The sequence below is a fragment of the Mesoplodon densirostris genome, chromosome 4 (genome assembly GCF_025265405.1).
Source record: "Mesoplodon densirostris isolate mMesDen1 chromosome 4, mMesDen1 primary haplotype, whole genome shotgun sequence".
NCBI classification, from domain to species: Eukaryota; Metazoa; Chordata; class Mammalia; order Artiodactyla; family Ziphiidae; genus Mesoplodon; species Mesoplodon densirostris.
In genome coordinates this window covers 5,975,519-5,988,182 of record NC_082664.1, presented here as the reverse complement: position 1 = coordinate 5,988,182, position 12,664 = coordinate 5,975,519, and the positions used below count along the sequence as shown (strand labels likewise).

Genomic DNA, 12,664 nt, shown 5'->3' with positions numbered 1-12,664 from the left:
CGCAGTGAGAAGCCTGCGCACTGCAATGAAAGTAGCCCCTGCTCGCCACTAGAGAAAGCTCATGTGCAGCAGTGAAGACCCAACGCAGCCAAGAAAGAAAGAAAGGAAGGAGGGAGGGAGGAAGGAAGGAAGGAAGGTGATCATTTTAAAAAAGAAGAAATCAATGCAATAGAGACTAAAAAGACAATAGAGAAGATCAAGGAAACTAAGAGCTGATTCTTTGAAAATGTAAACAAAACTGACAAGCCTTCAGCCAGACTCACCAAGGAAAAGAGAGCAGACTCTGTGCTCATGTTAGAATGTCCACACCACCCAAAGCGATGAACAGATTCAACGCAATCCCTATCAAAATGCCACAGAATTATAACAATAATCCTAACATTTGTATGGAACCACAAAAGACCCCAAATGGCGAAAGCAATCTTGAGAAAGAAGAACAAAGCTGGAGACATCACACTCCCTCATTTCAAACTATATTACTGTAATTTTAGTATAGTAATTAAAAACTATAGCAGCCGCATAGCACAGGGAGATCAGATTGGTGCTTTGTGACCGCCTGGAGGGGAGGGATAGGGAGGGTGGGAGGGAAGGAGATGCAAGAGGGAAGGGATATGGGAACAGATGTATATGTATAACTGATTCACTTTGTTATAAAGCAGAAACTAACACACCATTGTGAAGCAATTATTCTCCAATAAAGTTGTAAAAAAAAAAACTATAGTAAATAAAAAGCGTGATGTTGGCATAAAAACAGACACAAAAATCAATGGAACAGAATAGAGAATCCAGTAATAAACCCATGCAGGTATGGTTTTATTAATTTATGACAAAGGCGTCAGGAGCATATAGTGGGGAAAGGACAGTCTCTTCGATAAATGGTGTTGAGAAAACTGAATAGCCACATGCAAAAGAACGGATAGATGTCCTTTTAACTAATAACCCATTTATTAATGCATTCTAAGATTAGACACTATGCAGAGCGCTATGGGAGGCATAAATATGAATTAGAAAAGACTCTCGCCCTTAAGGATCTTTATATCTAGAAGTCTCCATAAGATATGTGTCACAGTGTGACCTTTGCAGTAACCCCATTAGGTCAGTAGAGCCAGGATCATTATCCCCATTTTATAACTGGCGAAACTGAGACCCAGAGAAGTGCGGTGCCGCCTAGGGTGACATGGCTGGGAGTCAGGGCCAAGACCAGGACCCAGGGAACCTGACTCCCAGCTTAGGGCTCTCATGTGGAGGTCACGACCACACTCTTTGTTAGTTAAATGAAATAACTGGTTTTCAAACCCTCAGTGTTGTATAGATCATGTTGAAAAGCTGCCTGGTGGTGCTTTCCCCTTCTTCTGACCCCATCCCTGTCCCCCCTGTCCTCTTGTAGCCCCAGGGGACACAATATCCTTGCCCCACACAGCTCCCTCCAGCTCACTTACCTTTTATTTATTTACACGTATTTCTCTCTCTTTTCCCTTTCAGGTTGTGATCAATTATTCAATCGTGAAAGGGCTGAAGTACAATCAGGCAACGCCAACCTTCCACCAGTGGCGAGATGCCCGCCAGGTCTATGGGTTAAACTTTGCAAGTAAGGAAGAGGCGACCACGTTCTCCAATGCCATGCTGTTTGCCCTGAACATCATGAATTCCCAAGAAGGAGGTAAGCGGGGCTCCGTCTTGGCCTGGTGCCTAGACCCTCTCTCCTCCTACCTCTGCCGTCCTACAGTTCTGGCTGCCTGGGTGTCCTCGCCCTGCAGCTGCGCTGAGCTGATGCTTTGTGGGTTCTCAGAGAAACCCACTGCCTGACTCTAGATTTAAAGCTGTGTTAGCAATTTGAAGGAGGAGAGAATGGCATTAACATCTTTTTTGCCCTTGGTGAGATACAGATTTGTACTGTGTTCCTAAAGCCGAGTATCCGGATGCATTTTACATTTGTCATCCTAATTCGACATTCTAGACACATGTTCGGCATAGATCGGAGAGAACAAGCAAAAATGTATTCTTGTAGTCAATTATGCATATGTTTAGCACACTGTTACTAAACCTTTACTGAGTGTTAGAAACTGACTAGACAGAATAGGTAAGAAACGGGTAGATGGAGTCCTTTCCCTCAAGGCACTTGGTATCTTGGAGTAGACGGATTCATGAACTGCTGACTGTAACGTATTGTGATAAGTGTGCTGATAAGGTATGAGCAGGGCAGGGACTTCGGGAACACAGAAAGGGAAATAAGGGACTGCCCATATGGGCTGCCAAGGGAGGCTTTGAGCGGGTGGGGACATTTGAGCTGGAGTTTTGAAGGGCAAAGAGGTGGGAGTGGGCATCCCAGGCAGAGGGAACAGCAAATACGAAGGCACATGGGCCTGAAAGCCCAGCACATGCTGGGAAAGAGAACACTGCAGTGTCTCTGCAGACTGCGGTGCCGATAGGAAAGAGATTGGATGTGGAATTAGACGGGTGGCACGGATTGCACAGTGAAAGGCTCCAAATTGGAAGACTTGGGCTGTGGACGGTGGGCTGGGGGCGGCGAGTGGCGCTAGCAAAAGCTTCTACGCAGGGCAGGTAAAGCAAAGGAGCAAAAACACACGTGGCTGTTCTCGGAGATTTGTAGTGTTAGCTTCAGAGGGTGGTCGGGGGCCTTCCAGGATGTTGGCATCTTGGTGGCCACAGAGACAGTCTTGCACTTTGCTGGAGATCTTACCTTGGTAGGGCGTGGTAGTGAGGACCTGGGCCTCGGGGTGCCCTGCTGGCCTTGAGTCCTGGTCATTTTTCTAGGCTTCAGTTTCTTTAGCTATCAGATGGGTGACGTGTGGTTGTTTCTGCGTTTAAATGAAGTCGAATGTATGTTAGCAGGCTGCCTGACACGTGTGCATCACCCAGTATTAGTACTTGTGGGTCTTATTACTGTCACTGCGGCTGCTGCCAGAATTGGGGTGGGAAGTGGGGAGACATAGTACTTGGGACCTGGAGGAAGATGGCTTTTCAGTATCTATTGTGCCTGACAGGTTGGAGCTTTGGGACCCAATTTAAACCCTAGGAGAATTTCTTTAAGAAAATAAAGAACACGTTTTGAGTATGCTTCCCGCGGGTCGTACATAGAACCGGTACTTGTAGAGTTCTGTCCCCACTGTGAAAAGGCCCCAGGGTTTGTGGATTTTCTGCCGAGAACTGGGGGTGCGCAGTGAGGAACCACAGCGGTGTGAGTGATGAGTGCAGGGCCTGCCTGCAACCTTGTAGGCACCAAATAACCGCGTAGTCAGCTGTCTTTTTTTCCACCCGAGAGCCTTGAGCTTCGTGGTAGGCTGACCTGACTTCAAGGTTTCCGATCCGAGCTGCCTCACTTGCCCCGGGACGTGGGAGTTAAGCTGTATTTTATCTGTACATACAGATACATTAAGGAGGGGGAAAAAAGGTTTTCATTTATTCAGATGACTGATGCAAAGCAACTACTCGTTATTTTTTTAACTTCACCATAGAACCACAAGGAAATCAGCTAATCCAGCCCTCATTTTCAGATAAGAATCATGTGACCTAGTATGAAGAAATAACTTCCCGGTGCCAGGTAGTAACTCAGGTTCAGAACCCCAACCACCTGCGTCTCCTCTGGGTTGAACGGGTGTCTTTGTTGGGGTAGGGGGTGGATGTGTGCTCACGAGGTGACAGTGGCCTGACTTGAAACTTTCATCGTGAATAGTAGTCGCCCATCCCGGTGCCACGGCCTTTGGTGGAGGGGAGACCCTGGGCCCACTGAGGAGGAAGCGTTTTCTTCACCTGGGGTGTAGCCCACTGTACCGTACAGAAACCTGAAGTGTGAGCTCGATGAGCTTGTACAAGTGCGTATGCAGAACCCGTGCCAGGCCCTGACGGGGACCAAATCCCTCCACCCCGTCCCAGGAAAACCAGGATGTCAGGTTCTGTGATAACAGAACACTCTTACCCGTGTTCGAACTTCGTGTAAATGGATCACACTGTGTGCACTTCAGGGCCTGATTTCTGTCCCTCGACATTACGTCTGAGAGACCCGCCCCTGGACCCATGTGTCTCTGCAGCCGGCTCTGTCACTGTGGAGTGCCACTCCACGATATGGCTGTGCCACCCTGACCTGTAGGCCAGGCCTCAGAGCGCGGGCAGGGCACAGGCAGCCTCTCCACCAGCTACCACGGGAGGCCTCTGCTGCAGGATAATTGTGAGGCTTCTATCAAATCCCCTCTGTATTGGCAAATTGTGTTCTACCCTCCTCGGCGGTTTGCGGTTTGCGGTTTGCGGTGCAGTGGACCCTTGAACCAACACGGCTTTGAACCAAGTGGTCCACTGACAGTGGTTTCTTTTCCATGAAGGCATCTCCGGCCCTACATGATCCGCAGTTGGTCGCATCTGCGGGTGCGGAGCCGTGGACGTGGAGGCCAGCTGTGCAGTTACATGCAGGCTTTCACCCATGCAGACTCAGAGCCCGACCGCCACGTTGTTCAGGGGTCAAGTGTAGTGAGAAAAGCATGTGTTTGGAGGCAGTGAGATCTTATATTAAGTCTTTGTTCTGCCACCTGTGGCCTTGGGGTAATAAACCCTACTTCCTAGGGTTGTCATGAGGGTTAAATTTAAAACGTTTATAGAGTACTTAGTGTACAGTGCCTGGTATGTGATAAGAGCGTGAATGATACTGGTTCTTTCCCCTTTGGTCCTGTTGAATTTGCTTATCTTCTGTAGGCTTCAGCATCCTTATTTGTAAAATGGGGTTATAGGTCCCACTTGCAGAGTTGTGGAGAGGGTTCAGTTGCCCGGCATGGGGCCTGGCACCTCGGAAATGCCCGCCTCTGCTCCCTCCTCTCCTCACGGGCATGTCCTCTTCTGTGCTAGGCATCCGGGGCTCGGGCCATCGGATCGTGGACTTTCTGAGACTCAGGGTCTCATCAGCATTTCCCACCTCCCCCTCATGCGTGAGCGACACTACTGTGGCCTCCTGGGGTCCAACAAACCTGGCAGACACGAGGTGCTTAGATACACACCTGAAAGCAAAGCAGAGCAAATCGTGGCCGCCCAGTCTTCACACCCCTTTCTCTTACCTGATTCTCACCACAGCCCTGGGAAGTGAGTCCCCACACAACCTCGCTGGGTTAGGAGGCCGGGGCTCAAGAGGGGAAGGGGCTTCCCTGGGTGTACACCCAGGACTTGACCCACCCTTGCAGCTTGCACCCTCTGGGTGCTGAGGACAGGTCACGACTCTGTTCTTTCTTTTGTTCCTTCCTGCCTGTCACCCTGGTGAAACCCATTGTTCAGCCAGAGTTCTTGACATTATTCTGGAGAAAGAACGGGCGCAACAGAGTAATGTTTTCGCTGCCTGACTTCTACGTGGAAGAGAGAGGAGAGTCAGAGAGACCCTTGAGAGATCTGTTTTGCTGACATTGGTACCCACAGAACCTGTCTTTTTATGCCAGTGAGTTTTGGATACTCATCCTTCAACTTCAGGCCCAACCTAGGGAACCTAAAGCCAATTTAGCAAGTCAGATCAATATATTAAATAATGGTCCTGTTGCCTGGTTGCTTTCAGTTCCCTGGGTAGGGACAAGAGTGCAGAGCTGGCTCAGGGTTCTCTTGGGACCCACAGGGCTCTGGGTTCAGGGGTTACCTTGGTGGACAGGGACAGTCAGCCACTGGGTTCTTGGGGCTTTTTCTGTAGAAATTGGCACCTGGAGGTAGTTTGGGGTGTGGGGAGGAGCCGTCTGTCTCTGACGCACAGCCGTCTTCTGCGTGAAGGAGGAGTGCCGACGTTGGCGGAAACGGGGCCTCCCTGTGGGCGCCTCTCCGTGACGAGGTGTGATGGCCGCGGGTGGTGTGTGTGCTTAGGGGGACTCAGAGTGGGGCTTCTGCAGTCTAGTTGGATGGCAGAGAGAGTGACTGTAGTAACAATAACATCTAGGCTTCCTCCTCAAAGCCCAGGATTTTCATTTCTTACCAGGACCTTCTCCCACGTGCCCCTGCTCTGCCCTTCTTGAGGGAAGGGGCTCCCACTGACCAGGCAGCCCCACAGGTAGGCCTTAGCTGGCTAAGGAAGGACTTCTTATACTCTAAAGAGCCTATAATTTGGCTTTTATTTCCCGCAGGTTGTCAGGCCGGCTACTGTTATACACATTTATTCAGATGGGGGCTGGGGTTAAAAGAGGTGACATGTCTGCCAGAATCTTCAGTGGAACTGAGACTCAATTTTAGGGCTCCTGGTTTGAAATCCAGTGTTTTTTCTACAACTCTGCACTGCCTCAGTAGGTCAGAGGGGAGGGTCAACCAGCCTTGGGCCCAGCCTGAGCCCACAGCTCCGGGTGGTCTTCTTGCTTTGGGGATCACAGGGGCTTGGTCAGGGCAGTGAGCGTGGCTCATGGCACGTTACAGCTGCTACAGAAAAAGGACCGAGGACGCGGGCCTCGGTGTCGGCAGGTCTGCACCGTCTCAACTCCCACACCACTGATGCACGTACCTGGACTCCCTGCGGCTGCTGTCCTCAGCGGGCGCACACCACTGCCTGGCAAAGCCGCCAGCTGTCAGGCGGGCAGCAGTGTTTACAGGCTGTACTTGGCCACCCGGCCCAGCTCAGCTTCCCTCCCCGTTGCAGTTCATTCTCTTAGCAGAGTTCAGTTCACAGTTGAGTGGCCTTATAAAGGCAACTGCTTCTATATGCTTCCATGTGCGCCTGCTTCTGACCTTAAACAGGTCATTTCTCTGGGGGCCCCAGTTTCCCCGTCTCTGAAAGGAGGGATACAGACTTGCTCGAGCTCTCTACAGGTCCTTCTAGCCCTGACGGTTTAGGTTTCATGTTTATTGTCTGGACGGAGGGAATGCTAGTTCACTGCCTTCAGATGTGGTCGCTGCGGCCGATGCTAGAAGCAGGAAGAGCCCTGTGTAGAAACTGGGCGGAAGACTGTCCTTCTTTACTTCCCGAAGGACCTGGCACGTCCGGGAGTCAGCATCCCTCATCATCCATAGTCCTTGCTTGTAACTGAAAAGTAGAAAATAGAGACAAGCAAACAAAACGTTACCCCTGATCCTCAAACCCAGAGATGACTGCTGTTAACTTAGGTAGTCTTCCAGAGTTTTATGTGTTCACATATGACTGAAGAGCTCTTCCCCAGAAATAGTCTGTATGTACTGTCTTGTAAGCTTTTCTCACCTGGCACTATGGTGCGCATGTCCTTCTGTGCCAAGGAAGTCGGATCTCCTCACCGTTTAAGTGGCCGGAGTGTGGCACTGAGTACCATATAGAGATGTTACTACAATTTAACCAGCCTTCGGCTTGTAAGTAAGTTGTCCCCAGTTTTCACTACTACATTCGTGTAACAGAGGGCTGTTACAGGCTCTCAGGCTCTCTTGTATGTTTATATGTTAATTTGTATGTATGCTTTGTGTCTTCTGTTCATCTTTACACACTTGTCCAATTATATCTTGGGATATTTCTGAGTCAAACAATACATACATTTCTAAAGCTTTGACGTATCTTGCTGAATACACCTTCCGGAATGAGAGTACTAGTTTGTACTGTGTCCAGCCCAGTTGATGGTCACCCACTGCTGAGCCTGCACCAGGACCAGGCCTTAGTACTCCTATAATCTTAGCAAACACAAGGGAAGGGAAATCTTTTCATTTTAATTTGCTTTTTTGTTTACTAGTATGATGACCATTTTTCATACGCTAATCTGAGATTTCATTTTTCCCATTATTTTCAGCAGTAGCTTTAATTAAGGGCAGTACAACACGGAGGGCTGCAAACCTCCTGCGCCTTTAGTCACGTCTGCATAATTCCCCACTCCCAAAGCAGGTGCGTCCTCTAATGACCAAGAGATCTTTTATTTCCTTTGGCAAATGAGTGGAGGCAGTCTGCGCTCATGTAGTGTGTTTCAGGCCCACGACAGATAATAAATACACCTCCCTTGCCCGGCTGCTGTGAAGGTGGGGTTACCTCATCTGTGTCTTAGGAGTCGTCGTTATTCATGCTCGTCCGCATAGACGTAGAAGGAAACATTCACTTTCATTCTCTTTCATTCCCTGGAACTTTACTTCTGCTGGAGGAACTTCTTTCTGTTTAGAGTCTAGAATCATGTCAGTAGGTCAGAGAGATTCCTTGGCTGTTCCTTCATCTGGCTTCTTAAAGCAGGGAGGGGGTCTAGGAGTTAGAAGACCAGCTGTTTCAAGCTCTCAGGTGTCTGGGTGCCTGTTTGAGAAAGCGTTTCCCTGAATGATTCACTGGGTAACATGAAAAAGAAAAATGGCTCTTTTGTTGGAAAAGCAAATGTGTAGGTAAATAATTCCCTCATTGACCTATATTTAGAAATAAATTTAAAGATGGGAAGGATCTTAGAGATTCTCAGCCAAGTTTTTTTGTTTTATTGTTTTGCTGTTTGGAGCGACTTCTCTGGTTGAAGGGGAAGGACGGAGGGGAGCTGGCCTCCCCGAGGGCTCTGTGGCGGCTCCGGAGAGCACAGACCCTGCGGGTCGTGCAGCACTGGCCCGTGCACCTGCTGCCGCGCCCCACGGCCTCCCGCCTCGGGCAGCTGCAGCCAGCACCCTCAGCCCTGCACATCCCCTCGCCGGGATACTTACGTGTTTTACTCACACCAGCTCTGTGGGGTCTGCTTCCCCGCCACCTGGCTGGTTCTACGGTGGTAGGACCGGTGTAGCCTTAGTCACCAGCCACTTTCCAGGAACAGAGCCGGAGAGGCACACAGGGAGCTCAGGAGATGCGTGTGAGAAGCAGCAGCCTTTTTGACCCTCTGAATCTCAGGAGCCCAAGTTCTGTTCTTCTGGGCTAGGACTCAGGGGGTCTGGCTCTGGTCCCAGCTCCGCTCCCCATGTGTGCCCTTGATCGGTGCAGTGACCTCCGTGGGCCTCAGTTTCCTCGTCTGAAACATGCAGTGCTGGTTGTCCTCCAAGGTCCCTCCAGGCCAGAGGCCCTCAGAGCCCTTTGTGTGTGGTGCCCTGTCGGCTCTGCGGAGGAAGAGGCCATGGTGGCCGGGAGGTTAGCGGGCCTGGCTGCTGCTCGCCTACATGCAGCCTGGGCAAATCACCTCCCTTTTCTGGGCCTCGGTTTCTCCATCTGTAAGATGGGCGGATTCTGAGGCGTTCAGCGCAGCACGGCGCATGAAAGGCTGTGATGGCAACCAGCCAGGCCCCGTCCGACTAAGGAAGAGGCTCACCCAGCACAGCGTCTGGGTTCCCCGGGAAACTCCGCCCTTGGTGGGAGGAGCCTGGCCTAGAGGTCGGGCACCTGGTTGTTGGCCAACTCGGCCGCCGCCATACCTGTGGCTTCAGGCCTGTCTCCTCTGCTGTGCGGGCGTCGGTGCTTAGGCTGGACTAGTCAGGTGGTTCTAACAGGGACAGTGTGGGAGCGGAGAGGAGGCGTTTGGTGGCCAGTGGACAGAGGGCCAGGAGCGCTGGACGCATCACAGTGTGCCGGGCAGCCCCGCATGATCACAGACCGTCCTGCGTGTCCCACCAAACACGTGGAGGTGAGGAACTTAATTATCTGAGGCAGAACTTTACTGTGTTGCAAGAAAAAGCACTCCTTTTTTTTTTTTAAGTTAAGTTATTTATTTATGTTTGGCTGCATCGGGTCTTCATTGCTGCACTTTCTCTAGTTGCAGCGGGCAGGGACTACTCTTCGTTGAGGTGTGCGGGCTTCTCATCGCAGTGGCTTCTCTTGTTGCGGAGCACGGGCTCTAGGTGGGCGGACTTATGTAGTCATGGCACGTGGGCTCAGTAGCTGTGGCTCGCAGGCCTAGAACACAGGCTCAGTAGTTGTGGCCCACGGGCTTAGTTGCTCCATGGCATGTGGGATCTTCCCGGACCAGGGCCCGAACCCGTGTCCCCTGCATTGGCAGGCGGGTTCTTAACCACTGCGCCACCAGGGCAGCCCCTCCTTTTTTTTTTTAATACCAGTTTTAGTATGTGCTGAATTTTCTAGGAATGCAGCCACCACATGCTTCAAAAGAAAATTGTGGGGCTTCCCTGGTGGCGCAGTGGTTGGGGGTCCGCCTGCCGATGCAAGGGACACGGGTTCGTGCCCCGATCTGGGAGGATCCCGCATGCCGCGGAGCGGCTGGGCCCGTGGGCCGTGGCCGCTGGGCCTGTGCGTCCGGAACCTGTGCTCCGCAACGGGAGAGGCCGCAACAGTGAGAAGCCCGCATACCGCAAAAAACAAACAAAAACAAAAACAAAAAAGAAAACAACAAAAAAGAAAATTGTGCTTTAGTTTGTTTGTAACTTTACCAAGAATTGTTTTCTCTTTTGGAAAGTCTTATCTCCAGCGTTATCGCTGATGAGATACACACACAGCACCGCATTATTGAAACCGCTCGTGTCAGTAGTGGTCACTGTGTGTCTGGGGGTGGTGCCAGCATCTGACTGATGATGGCTCCTACTGTAGTTGTCTGAGCTTTTACGTGGTGCAGTGTCGTCTTACTATTGGTTACTTCTCTCTGTTCTCTCCTTTATTATTTTTTTCTAATTTATGTAGGTAGGTTATATAATCTTTGAATTTCACTTCAGTATAATACAGGGAGTGTTATAAAATGTTTGTCATAAAAAGGGGCCATTGAATCTGAAGGGAAGGGCTAGAAGTTCTGTAAGAACGAGACGAGTTCCATCTTCGTCGCGTCTGTTATCTCCCCGGATCGTCCCCTCACAGTGCCGGCTGGATAAGGGAGGCTGGGGTCCGAGCACTGTTCCTCTTCTCCTCCGGAGACAAGCGGGAGAGGCAGCAGGGCCCCCGGGAGGCGGGGGGTGGGCGGGGAAGGTACAGTGTGGAGCCAGGGTACCGCGGTGTGAAGGAGAGCCACGCGTTCCTCCCGCCCCTGCTCCGGCACCGCGTCCCTCCGACCGCGCACCGAGCGGTCCAGACACTGCCTGCCTGCAGGCAGCATCCCACAGGCTACGGGCTCAGCCCCACAAGACCGCCCCCACCCCCTTCAGAAGCCAGTCACCTGTGCTTCTGACCAGCAGGCCATGAGTCAGAGGGGCCTGTGACCTCCTCAGGTACAATTAATTTGCTAGAGTGGCTTTTGCAGAACTCAGAGAAATGTCTGTCTGACCTACGAGATTACCGACCAGTGTTTTAGAAAAGGGTGGAACTCCGGAGCAGCCGCATGGACGAGATGCACAGGGCCGGGCGCGTGGGGCGGGCCAGAGCTTCTGTGCCCACTCTGGGCAGCACCCTCCCCAGCCTCCACAAGTTCACCAACCCAAGATCTCTGAGCCCCATCCTTTTGGGTTTTTTATGGGGGGTTCATTACATAGGCCATAGGTGATTGAACCCAATCTAGCCAGTCTGCCCTCCGTAGAGGTCGAGGACGTGGGGACCGAAAGTTCCAGCCCTTCTCATCAAAAGTCACTGCATTAACATCAACTCAAGGGTGGTTGAAAGGGCCTGTTAGGAGTAACAGAATACACCCATGTCACCTCCATGCTCTGAAGCTGTTTCAGAAAGTGAGAAGAAGACTAAATGTTATCACGAAAGATGCCCCTTTGGCTCCTATTTAGGAAGTTACAAGGGTTTAGGAGCTATGTGCCAGGAACGGTGTACGAAGACCAAACATACATTTCTTATTATAAATCACAGTATCACCCTTGGGTTCAAATTTCTGCTACTCACAAGCAGTGTGACCCTGACGAGTCACTTCATCTATAAAATGGATATAATAATACCATTGATGGCTGGAGGATCACCCCACACAATTCCTGTGTGACACCTGTACCGGTAGGTGTCCGGTAAATAAAGCTGGTTCCCTCCAGGCCTCTGCTTTTCCCCCCGCACAGGCACTGCTGTTCCTTGTCAGCAGGTGAGCGCTTTCATTAAACGAGGTTCTCTCAGAACTGCCCGCAGTCACCGTCCAGTTGTCTTTCCTTGTTCCTGAAGGGTAGGGCCCTGGTGGCACCGGATGCGAGGCCCCAGGCTGATGGCCTCCAGCCATCTGGCGGGAGTGGGCTTTTGAGAATAATCTTCCCCCTCCAAGCCTCCACTGGTGTGGAGGACAGATGGTGGAGGCCTGGCCAGCACTGATGTGGGACCAGAGAAGGGCTTAGACGTCAGGACGCTGGGCTTCCGTTTTGCAGCTGGGACCCAGTGAGGGGAGGGACTTGTGCGGGTTGCACAGCACATCGGGGCGGAGCCGGCGCCTGTGCCCAAGCTTCCTCCCGCTGTCCCACATCACGCCCATTCCTTCCTAAAGAAGGATTTTTCCTAGGACCCAGACCCAGGGTGGGGCTAGGAAGAGAGCTGTGGAGCCTGGAAGGCGGGACTCTGGAGGGCCTGAGAGCTTGGCTTGTCTGTGTTCTCTCCAGAGACATCCAGTCCACCCTCCCAGAGGGCAAAGTCATGCTGTCCTGTAGCTCACTCTCCCACAGCTTCACCTTCTTACTGTCAACTCACAACAGAGTGGGAAGACCCCAGACCAAACCTGAGGGTTCCCTCCATTCCCGCTAAGACCCCAAGAAACTCTTCAAGTCAGAAGATGCGGCGACCCTCAACTCATCCCAGAGTCATAGATGCTCCCAGTAGGTCACCAGCAGTGATGAGGGGAGGGGGCCGGTGTCATGTGCATGTGACCGAGCCTGAGTGTGCCGGGAAGAGTGGAAGAGACGGCCCAGAGGGCCCCCCACGGCATGTTGGGCCTTCCCTACAGACCGT

General features: G+C 51.6%; 1 protein-coding gene across 3 annotated transcripts in view; it reads left to right on the top strand.

Moving 5' to 3' along the window:
* Positions 1 to 12,664, top strand: part of EVL (Enah/Vasp-like) — a 167,138-nt gene that overhangs the window by 114,541 nt on the left and 39,933 nt on the right. For all 3 annotated transcript variants that reach the window (XM_060095650.1, XM_060095651.1, XM_060095649.1), the window contains exon 3: positions 1,483 to 1,660. In XM_060095650.1, the coding sequence (XP_059951633.1) occupies positions 1,483 to 1,660 (178 nt within the window). The remainder of the gene's footprint in view (positions 1 to 1,482; positions 1,661 to 12,664) is intronic.